Raw genomic sequence first — 25,222 nt, forward strand, 5'->3', positions numbered from 1 at the left:
AGTATCTCTGATATTGTCATATTAGTGCCAGTATATTTTTGTAAAAGTACATAGGTCATATATGCTCGATCTTAGCCTCTCTTTTCATTTACCCAGCAAATCATCGTCAATCATTTTTCACCTGTATTTTTTCAGGCAGCATTGATAAAGTATGGGTAGCACACATTGCTACACATACTATTACAATGGTGTAGCCGCCAGTTTGCAGAATACTGCAGCAATAAGACTGCTGCAGCAATAAGACTGTAGAATATTGCATAATAAGAGTATAGCATACTGCAGCAATAAGGCTGTAGAATACTGCAGCAATAAGAGTGTAGAATACTTCAGCATTAACAGTGCAAAATACTTCAGCTATAAAGCTGTAGAATACTGCAGCAGTAAGACTGTAGAATACAGCAGAACTACAATTATGCCTCCTTTTTTATTCTGCTTGATAAAAGGTAACTGAACCTGTCTTATACTTAATTATCTAATCTCAATGTCCACTTATTTTATCAGGGTTGATTCAAAGAGCTTTGTAATTGAAACTGTTGCAGGGTACACTGTGGCATGTTTTGCACAATTTGGTGAGAGTGATCCTTCATGCATTTTGCATTTGGCTTTGTTAACCCAAAAGGCATTTCTTTTCAAATGTATATGTTCACATTGAGTTAGATTTCATGCAGTGGACAGCAGTAATTGTATAGTTGTACTAGTTGTACTGAAAACCATACCTGTAAAGTATATCTTCAGGTTGCTCTTGAAATCTTGTAAATAAATGAGAGCACCTTGTAAAATAGATACTTTACACTAGAAATGTGTTAAATTCCAGGATGCCTTTTAGTAATTAATGTAGGTGTCTCTTATTTTTTTTCTCTGAGATATCTTTGAACATCCATTTGAGTCTTAATGAAGCATACCTAATAATTTTAATGTGCTACAGGACAGTGAACATCTGCAAATTTACTTCTTGCTGGCTTTGTAATATTGAGAAGTAAAGGCAGGCTCAGTAGCTGTTAGATTGAAAAGTAAAATAGTTATTACTTTTTATTACTTTTCATAAGAAAATGAGAACACTGCATGATTTCCAGAAATCATTGCAATGAGAATGAATGCAGTTTGTTTCCTTTTTCCTTTGTGCATGTGTGTGTGTGTCTGTGTGCTGTGTGCTACAGATTGCAAACCTGGGACTGAACTGGTCTTGGAGTAAAGAGAAGTTACATATCCCTGCCTTGGTACACATTCTAACTCTAAATAATAAATGTTTACCTACAGGCAAGTTTATAAGCAGATCATAGTAGTGTACACATGCATAAGTGAAATCTCTGCAAGAAGGCAGAAATCTAATCAACCTGTGTAAACAGGCTATTTTTTAAGCTTGTTCACATTTAATTAGAAAACAGCATGTTGTGTAGTCAACCTAGCTCAATTCAAATGGAACTGTGAGTTAAACCAGCAGAAACAGAGAGCGCATTTCACCCACCTACAACATAGCCATGAATTACTTGTCAATATCACCTGCCCTGATGATTGATTTTCTACTCGGAATCTAAAGCTGTTTTACCCATGCCCCTTGGTTCTGAGTAAGCAGATCATAAAATGGGTTTGTGAAGTAAACAGCAATTTAAAATCAGCTCAGTCTGAAATCAAGCAAAGAAGCATATACTGCATGAATCCACTGTTTGAGAAGCTGCATATTTATGATAGATATTTAATCCATGAGCACAAGTAGGAATGTAGTATCAGAAAGCAGGAAATTGCCAAATACATACTTACAACTGTAATATTAATATACCTGTGGATAATTTCTAGGAAATTTGCTTGTTTTCTTTCCCTTTATCGGTAAATACTCAGTTAATGTATTGTTGATGTGATGTGTAATGTAAAATTGTTAGCACTGCTGGTTTTGTTTATGGCCTTTATACATATGCATTTTGTTTTGTTTCTGGTCTTTATACATATGCATTATAGTGTGAAATAATTAGTATCTAGGATTGTGTTTTGAATTCAAATCTCATCCATTTCAAAACAAATTGAAATCCTTAATTTTATCAATGCAACCCCGACCCCATGTAAACAAATAGGAAAAGGAGCCTGATGAATACAAGAATTTACAAAAATCGTGGAGTTGTTTATTTTAATAGTTCTTATATTATCCCTTATAATAACTTGGTGCTCAGCGACTAATTCCAATTCCATGAAATTATTCACATAGGTACAAACTACAAGTACAGCAAAGGGAAGTGGGGGTATTATGAAGGGCTTAACAAGGGTGGCTATTATGTTTATGTGTAGCCATTCAAAGGTGTATTATATGGCTAAGTATGTCATAGTCCACTTGCCTAGTATTGTTCTTATGTTAGGTTTCTGTGTAGTTTTGGAGGATTTCTTCAAAAAAACATGACAATGAATCATTGTAATGGTGCAACCAAATTAAATTATTGTGCAGTAATATCAGCATCAAAGATCAGGCAAATTATTGCACGTACATAAGGAACAATTGAGATATACATGAAAAGAAAAAAACAAGTCCAGAGATGTTGTTCTCACCTTCCTACAGAGAGCTTTGTTTTTCTGGAAAGAACACTTACCACTACATCTGAATTGAGTTCATTATGTTTTCAACAGAGATGAAATTTTATTATCTGTGGTGTAATTTGTGATATCTACTATTATTAAAATGCATCTTTGGTACTGATCTCTGCATTCTCTTAATAACAGTTTCCTTGATTTCAGATTGCAACACCTAGTGGAAGGGTAAGTCAAAGAAAACTTGATAGTGAAGAAAGAAATAAGGGAAAAACAACAGGTAGCTTATCATAGAATGGAAAGAAACAAAGACAGAGACAATAGGAACTGTTAAAGTGAAAAATTCATTAAAGTCAACCAGATCAACTAGAATGAAAAAGCCATTACAATTACTTTTTTGTTTGCTGTGTGTGATGAGTTGTCATTCCATTAACATCATTTTTAGAGGGATATTAAACAAACTGCTTAGTGCATAAAGAGAAAGGCCTGATGATAGCACCAGTTACTTTGTGCAATTAACAAGTACACAATTTGTAGAAGGCAGGAAGTGAGTCACCAGTAACAGGAAAAAGAAGCAGGTGAAGTTGTGTGGCAGCATTGAAACCTGGCCTTCTACCAGGAGCCAGGTCTGAGATGATATGCCAGGCTGGAGCAGTTTACCTGGTCATGTGTTTCAGACTTCTAGATGGGACGCATCTGTGTGGAGGTAAGCATGTCTGTACTGGGTCCAGCTGTTTGTTTACTGGCTGACAGAGGAAATAGGACAGCAGGAAATAATCCATTACCCTGCACTGCATAGATAATAACTGCTCGTACATTTCAACACCCCTACCCATTACTTGCTTGGATGGGGATGACAATGAGTCATTTGGGAGATGGTTAGGCTAGACCATCAAACAAGACACTTCCACAAAAATGCATAATGCAACACACAAAGTGGGGAAATAGAAGGTAGGTAAAAGCCATTGTGAAGTGAATTATGTAACCTTGCTGAAGGTGAGTCTGCATCTTTTATAGTCTTATACAAGTAACTAAAGTTGTTTAATTAATGGTAAAGTAATGAATTAAGGGTTGTCTATCAATGAAGTCAACAAGTGTCCATGAAAGGGTGTGGTAACATAAATCGCTGAGAGGATACACACATTATTTGGAAAGTCTGACTAATAAGTGACATCAGACTCTGATTAGCAAATGCTATCATAGAAGAAGGAAGGCATGAATCTAGGAAGAAAAGATATAAGGAAGAAAATGTTTATGGAAAGAGGGGCGACTATGGTACATTTAACACGGAGTTAAAATGAAAGAAATAAAATGCAACAACACATAAACCATTGGTATGAATCAGTGCAAATAGCTGTCCTGAGATAAGTAATACATTATGGAGACCTGGTGGTCTGGCTTGTGGCTTGAGTGCCTTAAACACCTGTGTCACTGTGATTTCATGAATTGGTGTGCTGAAACAGTTTTATTTCTTCAGGGCCTCATTTTGCTGTTTAGTCTGAACCTTATTTATTACCAAGTTTTAAGGTAAATCCACATCAAGCTTTTCGTTAGTTGAGTATTTCAGGTCATAGCTGGGCTATCCTTTAATGCTGATGTACTAATGACCCCCCCCCCCCCAAAAAAAAATGAAACTTTTGCAGCTATGAGAGTCTGGCTTACTAGCCTGAATGCATTGCGAAAGCCCAGTGTGTCACTGTGCATTAATGAAATGAGACAGCTTGCTGAAATACAATTGTGTCTTCAGTGAAAATATGCATCCTTAACACTTTGACTTGATAAAAGGGACTTACAAATATTTATGTACATTGTGTAGGTCCTGCATGAAACTGTTTTGGTCTCCCATTCCTATTTTCAGAAGTTTTAATATAAGCAGCAGCAATAAATGTCAATCAGTAAAGAATTATTGCCAATGTCAGCAATTCTTATAGAAGTAGCCTATTTCCATGACAGCATCTCTGATCTGATCTTTGTAGCTGACATTTATCAACATTTTTGTTCCTACAATCTGAGAAAAATGTCAGTTGGATTTTTAGTGGATGTGGAACAAACATTATTAATGTTAACCAAACAGAGGAAAGTGAGACATTTTCTTTTTAACATAAGCCAGTTTTAGCTGTCGGCATTCCAAGTTTTGCTGATTGGAAACAACACTTTCACCAAGTAAATCACAGGTTCTCCAAAACAGAGCTTTAGTCTGAGTAATGCAGGATCTCCCCTAAATGTTTAATGAAATTATAATTTTGCTCTATGATTCTGTCTTTTTCACACGCACCTTCAGTTTAATAGAGTTGTGACGCACACACTGAGACATGATATAAAAAGCTATACCAAATCCACATACTGATGAGCTCTTGAAGACAGCTATAAAAATAAAGATTTGTTTACTGGTGTGACTTCATAAATGCTAAACCTACCTACTCAGGTGTGACAAGCAATACCACGTGAGAAAGAAGAAAACAGCATCCTTTGATTCAAGAAAAACATAAACTGCAGTTTTTTTATACAATGTTTTAAAGCATTCTGTGGAATAGCAATTAATAAATGCAATTAAATTCAACATGTTTTCATAATATACTGTAATAAGCATTAATGTCATGAATACAATTTGTTTTTATTTCTTACAGTTCAATGGTTCTTTTTCAGTGTACAAGTAAAGATGCATTCTAAAGCAGTTACAAATAAAATCTTCCATCATAAATACCACTGGGAAAAAATGACATTTTCTTGTGAAGCATTGCAGGCTGTAATATTAACTATGTCAGTACCTCTCTAGGTGACATCAGTGTGAAAATTCATAAAGGATATTATCATGTTATTACAAGAAAAAGCAAATGTTTGTACTGAGAGTGTGACAGGCATGCTTAACAACAGTAAATCACAGATAAGCTAACAATAAAAGTATATACACATTTTAAACATTGATAAGAACATGATGCATTTTAGCACCACGTCTGTTTTAAACACAAGCGGTACTGTATAACCATATTTTTTATGAACTAGTAAGTAATGTTATAGTACATTAAAGTTCTACTTCTATACCATACCTTTTTTTCCTTTTAAACTAATAATTACTCTGAAACTTTATAAATTTACCCTAAAGAAGCAAAATACCATAGTATTGCAAATAACATTTATGTATATATTGGATATTGACCATCTCTTGTACATCACCCATTGATGCTTACTGATAATGTTATCCTCACTGACTGTTGTATTTGTATAAAAAAAAAAAAAAAAAAATTTTTATTTTTTTGTCACAATTGTATTTTATAGTTTGATCTGTCATGACTTTTATATTTCTTTTTGTATGTTTTTCTTGAAGCTTTTCTCCCCGGGCCTCTACTGAAAATGGACATATATCCAGCTAGACTAGCCCGGTCAACAAATGTAAAATAAAATAAAAATAAATAAGTAATAAGTATCCGTCATTTCCTCAGTCTTAAAATTTGAGTTTTATTTCAAGGACAGCATATACTAAATGCATGTAAACTTCTGTTAAAATCAGTCATTGTGAACAGATGTTTTCTTTCAAATAGGGTAAATCATTCTGTCCACTTCCTAATGCAAACAGCCACTTACATTCTTAACTCCTAGATATTCTTATGTTTCCATGAATGTTCACATTCTTATAAACTTTACCACAGTGAAGTAAGAAATACAACAGAATCGCAGTTCCTTAAACATCATCTCACATTTTCACAAAGCCTAGTCTGTGTAAATTTTCTTCTTCTTTTAGGTTAGCAATGTTTTCATTGCTAGGATGAACCTCTGACAAGCACAGGCATATACTTGTGCATATATATTTTTACCCTATATGTTATTTTTCTGTAAATATTGGTAATTATAATTTATAAAGGTAGTGAAGATAATCGTGATTGAGGAATGCAACAAGCATGTACTATGTACACTTCACATGTATAACCACCCATGTTAGCTTATATCATATAGTAAAAAACACAGTCATTATACTTTGATTAACTTACAGGGAATAATGAAAAATACCTCTAATTCATAAATAAATATTTATAATTATTTTTCTTATGTTTCAGAATTTGACAAACATATCACACAGAACAAACAGAAATGCTTTCCACTAAATTTCAGTCCCTTACATTGTCAACAATGTCATAAGTTCATATGAAGGTATACACATCTCTGCACAATTAAATTACTTGACTCAAAACTAATTGAACAATGAAATGGTTTCTATAGTACAGTAACAGTAAAGATGAAAAGTAAAGCTTGGAATATTTTCAACAAAACCTGTATTAAAGCCACACTGAACAATCTTTTTATTTCTAAAGAAATATTTATTTCCTTCTATAACAGACTGTTAGCATTGCACAAAACATATTATATTTAGCCATACAAAAATACTTCCAAACTATACATTGGTTTAATCCTCCCACTCCAGTGGAGAAAGCAGGCACTGGGAATGTGGACTATGCTGCTTAAGAGGACCCCTGGATTGCAAGCCTAGTAACTTCCCATGAACTTATGAGCCTATGGACAGAACTACCCAACCCCATTTCCATTGTAACTCTACCTTTGTTCCCATAATGATGATGCCATGTTAGATGGTGCCTGATTTAGTATTAAAATGTAAAGCCTTCAGGATATTTCCCTCAGGCCATGCCTATAAAGTTTACTGAAACTACCTGCTACTTGACTAGTTATGATTAATGTCCTTTAATGTGTTCCATGACCCTAATCTGTGCTTTATGCGAGGTCTCACTTAAATATCACTATGTAGCGCCTGGGATGGAAGGAGGAAAATATAACATATACTATAGTCTGGGACTTACAATTAATCCTTTTAGTCACTTTAAAGTCTTTATTACTCAGCCTCGCTTTACTCTTAGAAATATGAACTTACCATACTGAAGAACCAGAACAAAGAACACCACCTTCTTGTACCCTAGAACCTTTGGTCTTGAAGAAAACAGTAGACCAAACAGTGGCTTAGCATCTCTGTAAGATATTTTTATTCAAAAGGGAAGAGTCCATTCAAGGAGTTACTTGGTATCAGAAGGAGCCAAAACATTCACAAAATGTTGACAACTTCTTCTTTATAAGGAATATAATCCATTATAAAATAAATGTTCCTATCCTGAAAGTGTCCATTCTTAAATATCCATCTATTCCTATCTGGGGGTGGGCTAAACTGATACATTTAATCAAAATCCATATGAAACTTTTTGTCTCGGTGCCATCTCTGTGCTAAGCAGTCTCAAAGACCAACAGCTGCCTTCCCTGGGGTTACACGTCAACTCCTTGCAAAAGTCTCTGCACGTCATGAGACTTTTATCAGGTATGGGGAGTAATTCGTCAAATCATATAGAAAATTACTAGCAGCTGATTTCTTTCTGTCACTGAAATAATGTGGTTATCCTGAACTCTTAACAGCAGATCCAGAAATATGTTACTCAGACAAATTATTTTATAAAGTAAATCTAAAGCCTGCTGAGTAGAAATCCCTAACAAGCAGAATAAATTCAGTTTGTACAGCATTACTTTATTTGACTGATTAACTTCCCAAAAAGTAGTTTAATAGGATATAAATGGGAGGCCATATGTCACCAGATAGTTATAAACACTAAGAACTTTGAACTTAAAATATTGTTTGCATCAGATCATGGTGACAAGACATGGAGAAGTCCAAGAAGTTAAATCTTGCATTTTCTCACTTTCTTCTTTAGGCCTGTGCAACCCCAGAAAATGTGAATATATAAATATCTAGGTTGGGGGGTTTGGTGCCTTGCCATTGCATTGCTGATGCATTTTTTGAAATTGGTTATCTCTCTCTTATAACCAGTGACCTCTCAAGGTTTTAGGTGCTTCTAGTTTCAATAATCATATGTCAAATTAACTAGATGGAATTATGCATATTTGACTTCTACAAATGTGTCTTAACTTCTCTTGATGTCATTAAAAACAATGACATGCTGAGGTACCACATTTTTAACAGAATGCATTATTTTTAATCTTTCATTATGAAATCATTTTTTTTTTCAAATTTTGTAGGACAGGAACAAGAATGCTAAAATATTTTCTGGATTGGAAGTATTTTATCTAATAAAGGATTTGTTTTAATTGCACAATTTATAGCAAACACAAACCTAGCAGCAAAACATGTTTCTTAGTGAGGGATTGGGTGGAGAACTAATTTTAGTCCATGATTACAGGTAAAGCTATACTGACTGAACTCTTGTTAGAAGAGTTATTAATAATCTTCAGAATATTCAGTGTTAACATGGGAGCTGAGATCACTTATGCTGCATTATTTTTACATTAAATTAAATATCATGATGTTTACTGCATTATATTTATTAAACACAAGTGCTACAAAATTGCTTTCAAATATTTAAGTACTAAGCAGATACAAGAGGATTTTAAAGATGATAAACGAGGTTTCATTAAGCATGCCATATTTTGCCCTGAAGTGCATATTTTTACAAAAAGGCTAATACTAGGATATTTACACCGACTTCTGCAGATAAACAGGTAAAACCTGCATATCTCCATTATTAGACATCCTCTTACCTCCAATAACAGCAGAGTCACGTCTGATTGCATTATCTAGTGGTTGTCCTTGGTCTATTGACCCAGAGTTATCTGTGGTAAGACAGAAGAAATATGGAAGAAGTATTGCAGGGAATCAAAGTAGACAGTAAATAAATATTATAATAATTCTATTAGTTCTATTTTTTCTGCACAAACAAATTATAACAGAGGATGTGTTCAAATACACTGAAGAAAATGCAAGTCTAGACACTCACATAATTGCGTGAAAGTACGGATACTTTTTCTTTTGCAGTGAAATACTTAACATATGTATTAGGATACTACAATCCCTTTAACAAAAAGTATGGTACTTTTGTTAAATGTGGATAGTGGAATTTCATAGTCTATACTAAGCACTTCTCAGGTAGCCAGAATCTCTGAAGCTTTTTGCAACAAAGAGGCTTCAGGCTACAGCTTTATTTTATGAATCAGGGAAAGCTGCCCACCAAACCTATGAAAGAGACTGTATTACCTCTACCCCCTTAACAATTATAACCAACTCTATAGTCAATTAATGTTGAGTAAAAGAGATAAGATGTGGATTTGACTCCATTTGTCAAAACAGTGCCACAAGTTCACGGCAAACTCAAAAACACAGGAAGGTATTACATGAATATGATGCAATACCTTCCTGATCACTATATCATCAAGCCTGCTATAACTGGAAAGAAATGCAAGCCCACCCCCAAGCCTTTCTGTGCTGGAGGGAAGGCTTCTAGCTTATCAGTGGGAGTGGTAAGCACAAGGTAGCCTATCTACCAGAAGAGTGGTTTATGGCCCAGAAATTGTAGTTTATTAGCCATTTGGGCAGTTTTTCCATCTCTTTCAACTTACTGGTTTAAAAGCCTGCGTTTGCGCTTGTTTCCCATCTTTCCTGTAACTAGTCTAGTCCAGATGCAGATTTGCTGTATCCAGTGCTGTTTGTAAGCTTCTGAGCCCCCCAAGCCTTTCAGTGTTGGATGGAAGCCTTCTAGCTTATCAGTGGGAGTGGTAAGCTCTAGGAAGCCTATTTACCACAAGAGTGGTTTCCGGCCCAGAAATTGTAGTTTATTGGCTGTTTGGGCAGTTTTTCCATCTCTTTCAATTTTCTGGTTTAAAAGCCCACATTTGCGCTTGTTTCCCACCTTTCCTGTAACTAGTTGAGTCCAGATACAGATTTGCTGTATCCAGGACTGTCTGTAAGCTTCTGAGCCCCTCAAGCCTTTCTGTGTTGGACGGAAGCATTCTAGCTTTTCAGTGGGAGTGGTAAGCACTAGGTAGCCTATCAACCACAAGATCCAGGTAAAGAGTCTTAGTTTTAGCACTTGAATTTGCTTATTCATGCTCAGCACTTGTTCAGAACTTGTTGTTAGCACAAAATAAGCTATAAATTACTACAGCACTCAACCTTTCTCTTTACCTAGAGGAAAACAGTTTTTGTACTTACTTTCATCACTTGCTTAGAGAAAAACAGCTTTTATACTCACTTTCCTCACTTGTCTAGAGGAAAGTAGTTTTTTATTCAGGCGTGTCCAAGGGTGAGCTCCCAGTGTTCTCTCCTGTCTATCTGATGAATCTGGGAATCTTGGGGCAATGTAGCAATTGCCTCATGTACACAGACAACCCTCTCCTCCTACCACCCAACACCACAACCTGTGAGAGATGCACTTATCTAGCCAAACTGGAGGTAAAGCTCTCATCAACCTAGACTGAACTTAACAGTCAAGAGGAAAAGGTAAAGACTTGCACCACACCACACTCATCACATAGTCCCACTAAACCTACACCACCAAAATCCACACATAAAAACACAAAAACATTTGCAGAGGCTCTCAATAATAATCTCCTCAAGCAACAGAGACCTCCAAAGAAGAAACGCAAGCAACCTCCACCCCCAACACAACCCAAATGGCACATAGCCCACAGACTCAGTGTGACAATAAACCACAGCCCATAAGGCAAAACAACACACCCAACACACTAGTCATAGATGACTCTATAGTCAGGCACACTGATGTCCCGCTCACCAGGCTAAACAAGAAGAAGGTTACTGTCAGCTGCCTGTCATGTGCCAGCATCCACCACATAACCCACACACTCAGGTCACTCCACAACAAGTACAGATATGAGTCTGTCATTGTCCATGTTGGTGTGACCTACCTGAGACTTACCTCCCTGCACTACATGAAAAGAGACAAGGATGAGCTCTCTGATCTTGTAGCCTAGGCAGGTATGACCCTAGCCCTGAGTAGCATCCTGCCATCGCCCAGAATTATACCTCTGTACAAGGACAAAATGATTGACTTCAACAATAGGCTAAGCTTCTGGTGTCATTCTAAAGGGATCCAGTATCTGTCTGCCTTGGATAACATGGTCAATAGACCATGATGCTTTGCCAAAGATAGCCTGCACCTGTCCCCCCTAGGATTCTGGATACCGGCTACTGGTTTTGTCACCCCTATAGTGCCTTTTTTAGCAAGGTTCTAATGACAAATTCACCACCATAATAGGAAAAGGCAAGCAAAAACAGAGGGTAATGCTACTCAATGTGAGAAGTCTAAATCTAAAAATGCACTCACTCGAGGCACTCCTTAAAATTTGGAACATTGATATCTGTGCAGTGGCTTAGACCTGGTTCAAGCCTCTAGAGAGCACCCCTGCATTACCAGGCTATAACTCATACCACACTTTTCGGCCATCTAACCTGGACCAAAACACCAAAGGCAGAGGTGTGTCCATATTCATTAAGGATATCAACACCTCCAGGCTAGTTGCGCAGCATAATGCATCCGAGGTTATCCAAGTGCATCTATGTTTGGGCAATACTGCAATCCAAATTGTAGCTTGCTACAGATCCCCCACCATGCCCCAGCATTCCCACTCGTCTTTTCTTGATATACTGGAAAATATTATGGTTCCACCAAACACTCTAATAATGGGCGATTTCAACTACCCCAACATTAACTGGGAAAACTACTCATGTGGCAACTCCTTCACTCAACGCTTTCTGGAATTCATAAATTCCATTGCCCTGGACCAACGTATCCTCACCCCCACCAGGGGCAGCAGTATCCTAGACAGTCATTGCCAACATGAGTGACCGGTGTTCCACACCTGAAGTCAACTCCTTGTTGGTCAGATCTGACCATAAGCTGATCACCCTAGATATCTGCATCCCGCCCCCACCCACCATTAAGGAAACCAAGGTAAAAAATTTCTCCAAAACCAACTTCATGCTTCTTAAGACAGAATTGGTGTACCTCATGACACCCATGCAGATGGACAATACAGTTACGACTGCTGAATCTTACACAAATGCATTCTGAAAGCACTTACATAAGTGATGGATCATGCAATCCCATGCAGAACCAAGACGCTATCCTCCAAAAAAAGGAAGCCGATCTGGTGGTCTGGTGGGGGTGGAGGTTGCTTGCGTTTCTGCTTTGGAGGTCTCTACAACAGAAGGAAGAAACTGTTGCAAAAGAGAGTAAAATCCCATGAGTGGAGGAGCTCCCTGGTCAGCCTCAGTAAGAAGCTGAGAGCCCTTATAAGATCCTCCAAAGCTAGATATGAAAACAAAATCACCACTGATTCTAAGGGCAGCCACAAAGCATTCTATAGCTATGTCAAGAATCTCAATGGCAACACCCAGATCTGCTCTGAGTTACAGCACAACGGCATGAAAATTTCAAAACCAACTGATATTGCCAACATCCTGGCAGATACGTTCAGTGCTAACTTTACCCCCCTCTCACCCCCTAAAGGGTCCATATCTATACAGGAAGTATGCGGAGTCCCTGTAATCAGATCTATGCAGGTAAATGCTACACTCTCTAAAACCAAAAACACAGCATCCATGGGACAGGACAACATCCCAGGCTGCATTTTACACGAACTTCAGAACGAACTGGCTCCCCACCTAAGCACCATGTTCAATCATAATGTCACATCAGGCTTTATGCCCACTGAATGGTGTACAGCAACAGTTATCCCACTCCACAAAGGGGGAGCCACCACTGATCTTGGGAACTATCACCCTATTAGCCTGACGAGCCTGGTCTGCAAGGCCATGGAACGTATCATCATGGAACTCAAAAACAAAGACATTGGTAACCTCCAAACTCTGGACCCCACCCAGTTTGGGTTTGCAAAAGGCAGATGATTCCTTCTGAACCTAATCAACTTCTTTGAGGCAGTCACCAAAGCCGTAGACAAGGGTAAGGTGGTTCACACAGCCTATCTTGACCTTGCCAAGGCTTTTGACACCATCTCCCATTCTGGAATTATAGCTAAAATCACTAAACTAGGTGTGAATCCCTACATCATAAGATGGGTTGCCAACTAGCTCACTGACAGAACTCACACTGTTAAAGTTGCAGACTCCAAATCTGACTTGAAACCAGTGACAAGTGGAGTACCACAGGGTTCAGTCCTGCGACCTCTCCTGTTTGGTATCTACTTCTCTGTAGTACAGACTAGCACAGAAGGGCTCTGGCTAATGAAGTTCACAGATGACTGCAAACTAGGAGACATAGTCGAGTCCCCAAATGATGTGAACATCTACAGAAAGGCCTCACTGAGACAGATGCCTGGTGTCAGAGGCATGGCCTCAAGCTCAATGCCAAAAAGTGCATTGTCATCCCCTTTGGTAAAAACTCTGTACCTATGAACTACCACATAAACGTCAGTCTACTTAACCTCGAATGTGTGATAATAGACCTTGGGACCCAGGTGGACAGTAGTCTCTCCTTTGATAATCACATTGCCACAGTAGTCAGGAAATCCTTCTATATGGCACACCTCATCACAAAAGGGTTCTCATCCAGGAAAAAAGAGGTCATTGTTCCTCTCTACTCAGCACTCATTAGACCCATTATAGAGTACAGTGCTCTTTTGGAATGTACATCACAAGACATCTGCAGCAGCTGGAAAGGCCACAGAAGTACCTCACAAAGAAGATTACTGGCCTCAAACAGATGCCCTACACTGACTGTCTCAAAAAAACTCCAGCGTTACTCTATAGTATATTTTTATTTATTTATTTATTGCATTTGATTACCGGAGTAGTCCACTGGGCCAGAATAACCCATTTTCAGTACAGGCCTGGTGAGAAAAGCTCCACATTTAAAACATACAGACAAGAAATATGTTACAATGATACAGGGTATATAATACAACAGCAGCAAATACAGCAACATTATGATTGCATACACTAAATTATTGACAGAGGTAAAATTGGAGATGAACATTATGATTATTTACAATAGATTAGTAACAGAAGGTGGACTGGAGACATAGCATATAGTCATGGATTGAAACTACAAAATAAAGGTAAATTAAATATTGAGTAAGATACTACTACGAGGAGATCTCTTTCTAACATATAAAGCTATGTTAAACCCAGAGCTGTTGGTTAAGCTACACCTAAAGAAATCCCAGTCCCTCCAAGCTACATGCTCTAATGACCTAAACCTTGTCACCACAATAAACAGGACATGCTGGAGGGATAGATTCCTGTCCCAGAGGCTTCCCATACTCTAGAACAGGCTACCCATCTATGTCAAGCAAAGTTCTTCATTAGCACTCTTCAAGAAAAATCTTGATAAGTGGATGGGAAATACGAAATACACCCCAGGGAATCACTTCAGTGGCTCTGCTTGACAGCGGCACAGGAAAATAACTTTCTTGGGTGGCATAAGCCATGGAACCCTGTTGGCTAGGCTTACTTAGGTCCTTGGGCCGATAGCCTAGTACCTACCTATGAACCTATGAACTAGGATATTCCATATTTTTTCATTCATTTCCTTTAGTATGCATGCATTACATAAAGATAATTTTAAGTATGATGAACTGATCCAAGCAATGCTCTTCATACTTGTATATCTTAATTTCTTGCAGGAAGATTATAGAATGCATTTAACGTTATTACCTTGTACTAAGCAATGTCTGACATATGCAAACACAACTCAAAAAATCTTTAAGTTAATCTATATTGTTTTTCATAAAAATCCTAATAATTAACAGCATAAAACTGATTATATCTTATAAAACTATAAGGAATCTTATAGTATCTGGTCCTGGAAGACAAAATTCTCTAATAAATAATGTCTACAGTTAGTTAAGTAATGTAGATGTCACTATAAAACTTTTAGACCATTTAACCCTTTCTCAGCCCATAAACAAGACAGGCAACTAAATTTGCAGACCATCCACTTATGATTCCACATCCAGCATCACTTTAATGTTACTCATATTTTAGTCTGCATACAAACTTCCCCATGTCATTCATTCACAAAATGCTGTTGATGTAGACAAAACTAAATAGCATTTAATTTTATAAATACATAACTTGTTTACTATCAGATTACTGATACTTGCTAACAAACTGCCTCACTGTTATGCTGAATTCTTCCTTCATATTTTGTGTTTCTTATCCACATTCTAGAACATCTCTGCAAGTGCCTTCTGTGATATTGCTATGTATTGTTTTTCCTTTGCTAGCAAGGGACAGTGGACCATACTCACTATAGCTACATGCAAACAATCAGAAATAGCTGCACTCTGGACACAATTATATTAACATAAAAATTACCTCTGTCTGAAATTGTTTTGCAGTAGATCATCTGCTACATGAGATTTATATTTATATTTTTACTCAGATAATTTTATTTTAGATATGAAATAAACAACAAATGAATACTTAATACAGTGTACTGTCATATTACTTAATAAATTAACGGTATAGAAATTTACGTTCAGCCTGACATACGAAAAATGAATGATAAGTTATACAGAAGTACATAAATTAAACTTAAGAAATAATTATTTCAAGAGGAGGTTAGATCCATTTGTAAAGTATCAATCAGTGTTAAAACTTTTTTCCAAGGATTATTAGATAATGGCATAGGAAACAATCTTAATTCCTTGGTTTTAACTTCCATTTAGGCCGTCCTCTTCAATACACAAAGAAAATCTTCTCTGCTAAGTACTATGGTAGAATTCCACCTGTTTGTTAAGTATTTCCTAACAATAGCTAGTATTGTATTGCTCAAAGTAAATAGATGTTAGTTCTATTTAAAACAAAACCTTCAGTCATATTCAGTAATATTAAAGCTTTGGTGATAACAAAATTATTTGTATAAATCACCTGCATAAAATTATTAACATTTTCCCAAAAGGGTTTGATTTTTATACAATTGTAGAAAATGTGGGCCCAATCAGCTTTATAGATCTGTTGACATCTCCAACAAACCCCATTACTAGAAGAATTGATTTCTGAAACTTTATCAGGCGTTAAGAAGGCTCTATGGAGGAACTTCCAGGTAAATATTCTCCAATAATGAGAACAAGAGATCATTTTACTGTGAGTAGTACATCTGATTTATTTTCTGCGGTTAATTTAATCAAATATCCTTTAGGAGTAAACTGCCAATATGATGGTTTGAGTAATGTTTTGTAGTTTTTTATTAGGTTATATAAGTATGAAGTTCCATTTTTCATATTCTCATTATTATATATAATTCCAAATAGTCTGAATATAGGAAAAAGCTGAAAGAAGAAGAAGAAAAGAAAGAAGAATTATTTATTATCCTACATAAATTCTCGGTGTATGTCAATATATTCTGAAGTATTAACCATTCATGTGAATTTAATTCATAAGTTGACATCATATTTTTTTTTATACAATGCAACCAACAAATTAATTTTTTTTGTTCCCAAGAGATGTATATGTCCCTATGAATTCTATCTGGAAAGATTTAGTAATACTGAAAGGAATTAGTGTTGTGAACCAGAGCTTTAAATCCATATTCATATTTATAAATTTCCTAAAATGATCAAATAAATGATTTATTAGATTTGACCTAGTTAGTTTAGTTATATTATATTGCAGATTTAAAGTCAATTAGTGCCATAATATATTATCCTTATCCATAGTAATAGTATTTTTAAGTAATTTGTTTTCATTTATTATTATAGTTGTATTTAACAATTTCCAGTTGGAGATATAACTAGGATTAATCCATTCAATTACTGTTTTAAGTAGAGTAGCTCCTATATATGATTCAATGTCCAGAAAATTTATTCCTCCCTGATGCCATTGTCTAATATGATGGGCATATGCAATTTTATTTCTTTTAGGATACCATAAGAACCTTAGGAGTATTGCTGTTATTTTCTTAAGATAGATTTTCTCAGGAATTAAGAAAGTAACGTATACTACATACAAAACTTTGGGAAGAAAAAACATTTTAATCAGCTGTAGTCTATCTTCAAAAACTATGAATAGGTTATTATATTTAAACACTAGCAAATCTATTGTATCCATGACCTTTTTATAGTTAATATTCATTATATCTTGTATATTCTCACACAGGATTATCCCCAGGTGTTTTAAAGTTGCTACTTGTTCACCTATGATATGATTCTTGTCTGTTTGTATATCATTCTTCTTATTTAATAATAAATATTTAGATTTTTGCTTGTTAAAACTAAGACCTGAGATCTTATGAAATTTCTGTATCAAAATACCTAGTTCATGTAAGACTTCTTTAGAATTCAATAGTGTAAGAAGTATATTGTCATCGAAGAGCATGATCTTAGAATTATTTTGTCCAAATATATTTATTCCTTTTATCTTCGGATTATTTCATATTAATATAGCCAATAGCTCTATAGCCAATGTAAATAAGACAGGTGGCATAGGATAACTCTGTTTAGTACCTCTTGTAATTTGTATAGCCTCTGAGGTGAAGGGTCCTATTTTTATATAAGCTAAGTTGTTTTCATAAACCTTTTTAATAATTGTAATAAAGGAGGAATAAAAGGCATATGCTTCAAGAATTTTAATTAAATAATCCCAATTTAGGGAATCAAATGCTTTTTCAATATCCAGTCCGATTATCAAGGCTTCTTTACTTTATTTAAATTATCAATTAATGACAATATTCTTTTAATGTTATCATGTGTGTGTCTATTTTGAATAAACCCAGTTTGATCATTGATGATTATTTCATTCATTTGGTTTTTCATTCTATTTACCAGGATAGACATAAATAGTTTATAGTCATTATTTAACAATGAAATTGGCCTATATGAACTACAAGGACTAGCATCTTTATTTTCTTTTAAAATGGGTATGATTAAAGAGTATCTCCATGAAGGGGAAATTATTGCATGGGCTTGAATTTCAATTAGTGTTTTATGTAGAAATGAGGTTATATTTTTGGGAAATAACTTGAGATTAAACCGTCCATTCCAGGAGATTTACCAGACTGACTTTCATTAATTTTATCAGCAACTTCTTTGTGTGTAATGGGCTTTTGTAAATTCCTTTGTAAACTTTCAGGGATTGGTTTAATATTAGAAATCATATTTTCTAAGTTGAAATATTCTGTTGTAATATTTTTACTTTCATAATGATTTCTATGATGACACTTAAAAGCATCTAGTATAGCTCCTATTTCGGGCACTTTCTTACCGTTTACTTCATGTAAGATATTAATAATAGAGTTAGCTTTAGATTGCATTTTAACTTTAACATAAAAATTATGTAGATGTTTTGGAGAAGTGGCATAAGAATTTATCTTTAACCTTTCCATGGCTAAATTAGTTTTATGATTTAATATTTCGTTATATCTTTTATTTAAATCTTCTATTTTCTTCTTGTTTTCAATCAAATTAAGGGACTTTTGGGATTTATATAATGTGAGTTTTCTTTGTAGTTCTTGTAGTTCTGATTCCCATTCCTTGATTCTATTTTTATACCAACCAATCGCTTTGCCATAAATATAAGCTTTAAGTGAATCCCAAATCATTACTATGTTCACTTCTGAATTGCAGTTTATATCTATAAAGACATTAAGCTCATTCACTAACCACTGCTTAAATTTTTTCATTTTTGTAATGTACGCAGGAATTCTAGATATAAATGTTAGTGGTTTAAAATCTATTTGCATTTTTAGAACTAATGAATTGTGATCTGATAGGGGACATGGGATTATTGAGAAAGAAGTAATTTTTGTTTGAAGATCTTGAGAAATGTATATTTTATCTATTCTGGTTTGAGTATGAAATCTATAGTCTTGGTGAGAGAATAATAATGAATTGTTATCTATAACATTAAAGGTATCTATCAAGTTTAAAGATTCAGACCATCTTTTTAATGGTTTTGCAGTAGCTGTTAAATGTGGAGATTTTTTAGTAGTAGTGTCAGACATATTGGTAATACAATTAAAATATCCTCCTACCACTAGATAACCTTTAGATATATGTTTAATATGATCTAGATGTTCCTTAACTGTTCCTATCCCAATACCGGGAAACCAGTATAGGTTTACTAATGTCCACAATCTATTATTATACTTCAAGATGACTATAGCTATAAGACTGTCATTATCTACATATTTATATATTACATCAGGGATTAAGGAATTCTTTCTCCATAAAATTGTAACTCCCTTCTTCTTAGATTTAAATTTGGAGCATGCTAAGGTCATATAATCACTTGGGTCCCACATGAAATTATCATCGTTTTTGAAATGGGTTTCCTGTAGAAGAATTATCTGGGCTCTATTTAACTTTAGGTATCTTAATAGATTAGTTTGCTTGCTTGGACTATTTAGGCCATTAATGTTTAAAGATAATAAAGAAAGGTCCATATCAAATTATTCTGAAGAAGTGATTGAAGTGCCATTATCTTTACCTGGACCATCCCCTCCTCTAATAATAAAATGATTAATTTGTAAACATTCATCCGTCTCAGTAAAGCATGTTATCACTAAAGTAATCGTCATGTTTAAGTCAGGCTTGGAAAAAATAATTAACATCCTAAAAACTAAAGTAAATAATGAAATTAAACTATTTTGAACATTAATCCCTACCCACCATGGAATGAAACACATTCCTAGTCCAACAGATTGATACATCTGAAGAACTATCACTCTAGCTTCCATTTTCCATTCATTAGAGCTCCATATATACAATATTAAATATTAAAGGAGTCTATTAACTACTATTATTGTGTTTAAAACGCTCTAGCAGAAATAATTTAAATATATATTAACAACTATATGCTGTCAATCTGTACTTATAAACATATGAATTCTATTAAACAGATCATTAAACTAATACAATTTGTTTGTATCAACATATATTTCCATATTGGAAATAATAATCATTTGTTTGAAGCACACAAGTTATTTAAATCATAAACACAAAGACTTGCAGCAAGTAACCTAAATTTTGATAATTATTACTTCCTGTAACAGACAAGCATACATTTTCAGATACTGTGCATTAAAACTAAAAGAGACTATATAAATTATATCACAACATAATATAACCATTAGTTTTATCAGGCTTTAGAAGTCATATAAATTATGTAATGAAAGGCTTTCAAGGAAGTGAATGTAGTTATATTTACAAAGTGATTTATAGCGTAACAGTACCGTGTATATGAAACCGGTTGTTTACAGTATTCTGAATGCTTAGTTTACTTAATGTTATATTAGTTAAGTATGCTACAAGTTTTGAACTTTTTTAAGCTTTTTATTCTTATTCTTATTTATAAGATAAAACTAAATAAAGACTTCTCTTATGTTTCCATGGAAGGTATGCTCGTGATTAAAAACAAGGAGTGGGCCCATATCCAATGAAATTCTTTCCTGCTCATTGCTATGACAATAATAAACATCTCAGAAGTTTAAGAAAAGTTTATGAGCTCTTTTTTTTTCCTGCCCAAACATTTCACTGAGAGTAAACAATCAGGTAAACAATTTCCCCTCTTTGGACTGCTATCTCCCTCACGGCAAGTTCAATAGATTCTTTACCAAAGGGCCATTAAGTACGACACCGCAGAACAAGCCACCATCCTTCCCCAAACCAGAACACACACAGACCTGTAACCCATGCAAACAAGGGAAGACATAGTCTGAAGCCCAGCAGCGAAGCGACGTCATTTCCTTTTACCTATCACACTTATGTCTCATCACAAGAGCGCGGAGGTTCTGCCACTTAATTACATCACTCCCACCCAAAGCTGCCGGGATCCCTCGTCACACCATAGTTCCACATAAAGTACATGTTAACTGTATTCTGCACTCACCCATAGACAGTTTCCTGCAGTCAAATCTACCATTCCTTTTAAAAAAAAAAAAAAAACATTTCAACTTCATCAGTGTCTCAAATAACGGCCATCTGTTCAGCCGTGATCGGACAGCTCTTGACAATAACCAAGACCAGCATCATTACTTTAAAACAAGCAAGCTTCACTATGAAAAGTCTTGGACTCAAAACGAGCCCACTTTCCAACATCTTTATTTATGCCAGCTACGAATAAATCAACCCCATGTCACTTCAATGTTAACTAACACTCCCCAGTAGCATTACTTAATTTAATACAGAAGTAATTTGCAGCTATCATAGACTTAACAGAAGTACAATCTAACAATTTCATTGCAGTGCCAGTATACAGTTTTATTGGATTTAAAGGGATAAATCAATTAGTGACTAGGGTTGATTTCAGCCACAGTAAATACCAATAAGTATTTAATAAAATAAATAGTTAACAAATAAAGAAGGGACCAGCAAACAGAGCACTACAGGTTACAAAGCGTAATTATTAACTTAGATTATACTGAATTGTATTTAGTTACGATCTCAGTCAGTCCTTAACATATATTTAGAAGTAAGAAAGAGAAGGAAAAAAAAACAAGAAAAACACAGAAAGACATAAGACAAAGGGGAAAGAGAAGAAAATGCCAAAAAGAGATGATTTATAACTAATATATATCTAGATTTATAAGTCATACATGAAAAGATATAGGAAACATACCTTCCACTGTATATATGTGGTATATGTATGCATGAGCTTAGAGGTTTTGAAACATATTAAATCCATTTAACGTTTTAATGGTTAGGTTGCAGTTGATACTTCAAGAGATTTTACAGATGTAGGTACTTTAGATTCTGTTTTCTACTTCTTCTTTTTGACATCAGTCCAGCCATTTTTATCAGTGGTTCTCTTCAAGGACTGGGATGCCCATTCCATATCTTCTGAAATGGTTATGATGTTGTTGTTTTTGATGAATTGTAGGGCTTCTTCCAGAGTGTTGAAGGTTCTCATCTCACTTAGGTGCAGTATCTTTATTTTTGCAGCGAAGGCTATTTGAGCTTTAATATTATTCTCTTTTAAAGTTTTTATTAGTGGCCATACCTTTTTTTTCTGTTCCAGCACTTTAGTGGAGTAGTCATTATCGAATCTTATTAGATTCTGATTGTATTTAATAGGACTTTTCCTCCATGCTGTTTTTAACACCAGTTCTTTGTCCATGAAAGATAAAAATTTTATTATAATTGATCATGGTGGCACAGAGGATGATGATGGGGTTGACGCTGATGTTTTATTTCCTAAAGCACAATGTGCCCTTTCTATGCCAAAGGAAAAACCTTCTTTAAGATCTAGACCCTCTGGAATACATGAGTTTAAGAAGGATATAATGTCCCCTACTTCTGTTTTCTCCGGTAAACCGAAAATCCTGATGTTAGACCTTCTTTCCCTATTCTCAAGGTCATCTACTTTATTGGATAAACAGGTATTTTGCTTCAGGAGAAACTTTGTTTGTGTTTCCTCTTCTTTAAGTCTTCCATCAATGTCAGACAAAGAAGTTTCAATGGTTGTTATCTTTGACTGATGTTGTTGAAGTATTTCTTTGAAGACCTCTGTTTTTGAGAGTTCTCTTTTAAATTCTGTAGACTAACCTTAAAATCATCCATTTTTGTTGATAATTCTTGTAATGTGGTAGTCACCAGTTGTAGTTCTTTTTTTAGTGCCAGATCAGAATGAGAATTATTCAGGTTACTCGTCTCTCCAGTTGCTGTATATATACACTTCTGAATAATTTGACAGGTAATTTCTTTATAAAAATTCACCAAAACTTGTATTTTGTTACTTTAAGCTATTAACTAAATACTTAGTAGTTTAGTTAGAAATAAATATTATAATTTCCTGAATTTAATGCTAGTTTATGGAGCTCCCAAAAAAATTGCTGCCTTCAGCCCCCCCCCCCAAGATTTATATTTAGATTAACCTTTTTCTTCAGTTCTGATATAACTGTTCAAAAAAGAAAATAAATTCACTTTTTTTCCCACTACATCATGTCGAAGGATACCAGTGTTTAGCTCACAACTTGTAACTGGAAGTAATTAATCATTTAAAAAAATACCTTTTTGAGTGCCTTGTGTCAAGTCATTTCTGTTTAATTTTACATTGCTTTTTCTTAGTGTACTAAGTACCAGTGGCAGGTGGTGACCTGGGGCTGCAGGAAGCAGCTATACAGAATGGGCTAATTGGAATCGAGCCTGGCTCTATCGTGACATGACAATGACTACTACCATTTGATTAAACAACAAAAGGGGTCCAATAATGTGTCGTGCTAAGCATTGTTTCTGAGGTTTATAACATAGTTAACAAAGGTGTTGCGGTTATCTTTTTCCTAAGTAGCGATGTTTACCTCATATCTAGCTTGATTGATTTGAACAGGGTCTGGAGTTCTGTGTTAAGCCTAAGAAAAGTGTTTTCCGCATTCCAAGGGTTACACTAAAGATTAATTTATTGATGGAAATCTGAAAGATGAAAGATAGACTGAAAAATGAACGTTAGGATACTCTGCAATACTATTTAAGAAAAGAAAGAAAACAGCTGTATTTTTTGATATTAGAAAATAAAACATCAGTATACAAGGAATAAAAAAAGTACTGAAAGGAAAGTATTACTCACCTCTCAGTTTCATGTCTCTATGTTCGTTATACATCAAATGAAATTGCATTTTTTTTTTTAAATCACAGGATCATTGAAAATGCAGTGGAACTAGGCCCAGTGACCATTTACACCTTGCCAGTACTGACACTTTAACCTTATCTTCTTTTTCAAGTAGTTACAGGCCAGTCGTACCAGGATATATTTGTGGATATCTCTCCAGTAGTCTAACTCCTTTTTGTAGGAAGAAAGACTATTGCATTGCTTAATTTGGAGTGGACATTTATTCCAGAGAAGTGTTCAGTATTGTGGGGTAAATCTGTCTCTCAACCATACTTTGTTCACTTGCTGAAGCATGTTTTGATCCATGATTACAGTGTTACTGGGACTGTCTGATTTATGGAGATATAAGAGAACTTGAACTACAAGATCCCTAATAGCTCAAAAGGAAAGGCACATATCATCCCAAAGGATTCTAGAGGACACTGAATAAAGAAACAGTGTTTCCACCCTTTCCTGGTAGCTTTTTTCTTTTGAGGCTGACATCATTTAACTAAATAACCTCTGGGGTCTATTCCAGTTGTTTGATATGCCAACAAAGATATAGCCCAAAAAGGGCATTGCATTCGATAATAGATCTGATCAGAGCAAAATACAGAGGATCAAAACTCCCATGTATTTAGATTAAATTCTTTTTAAATCAGCTACTCCATGTAAAAGCATTTCCTAACCATTGATCTAACATGACAATTAAAGTATATTATATACCCAGCTTCCATGGTCTTGTAGTGTACTTTCAGTTTGAAGTGGGGTGTAAATTATTCACATTCCAAAAAAATGTACAACACGGATGGCTTTCCTTAGTCAATAGGAAGTCCAGGCCAACACGAAGTGACTCTGGCTGACAAAGTTTGCAGACAATTGCAAGTTGGAAGCTATTATTAACTCCCCAAGTGATGTTGGCATCCTACAGAAAGTCCTCACTGAGACCAATGACTGGTGTCAGAACCATGGCCTGAAGCTCAATGCCAAAAAATGTGTCATCATCCCCTTTGGGAAAAACCTAGTTCCCATGAATTACCACATTGATGGGTAGTCCACTAAACACAGAAGGCATTATAAGAGATCTGGGAACACAGGTTGAAAGCAACCTCTCTTTTGACCACCACATTGCCACTGTGGTCAGAAAGTCCTTCTATGTGGCACATCTCATTACTAAGGGTTTTGCATCCAGGAAGAAAGAGGTCATTGTCTCCCTCTACACTTCCCTCATTAGACCAATCATTGAGTACAGTGCTCCATTTGGCATGTACCTCACTAGACACCTGCAACAACTGGAGAGGCCACAAAAGTACCTCACAAAGAGGATCCTAGACCTTAAGCTCTTGTCCTATACGGACATACTCAAAA

At 35.3% G+C, this 25,222-nt stretch overlaps 1 protein-coding gene across 1 annotated transcript in view; it reads right to left on the bottom strand.

The window, feature by feature from the left end:
• The window catches only part of LOC122802342 (contactin-associated protein-like 5), a 2,566,556-nt gene that overhangs the window by 109,359 nt on the left and 2,431,975 nt on the right, over positions 1–25,222 (bottom strand). Inside the window, exon 21 of the mRNA XM_044071980.1 lies at positions 9,058–9,129. Coding sequence (XP_043927915.1) covers positions 9,058–9,129 — 72 coding nt within the window. The remainder of the gene's footprint in view (positions 1–9,057; positions 9,130–25,222) is intronic.

Source organism: Protopterus annectens, chromosome 5.part0 (assembly GCF_019279795.1).
Source record: "Protopterus annectens isolate FY-2018-M chromosome 5.part0, PAN1.0, whole genome shotgun sequence".
Classification (NCBI taxonomy): Eukaryota; Metazoa; Chordata; order Ceratodontiformes; family Protopteridae; genus Protopterus; species Protopterus annectens.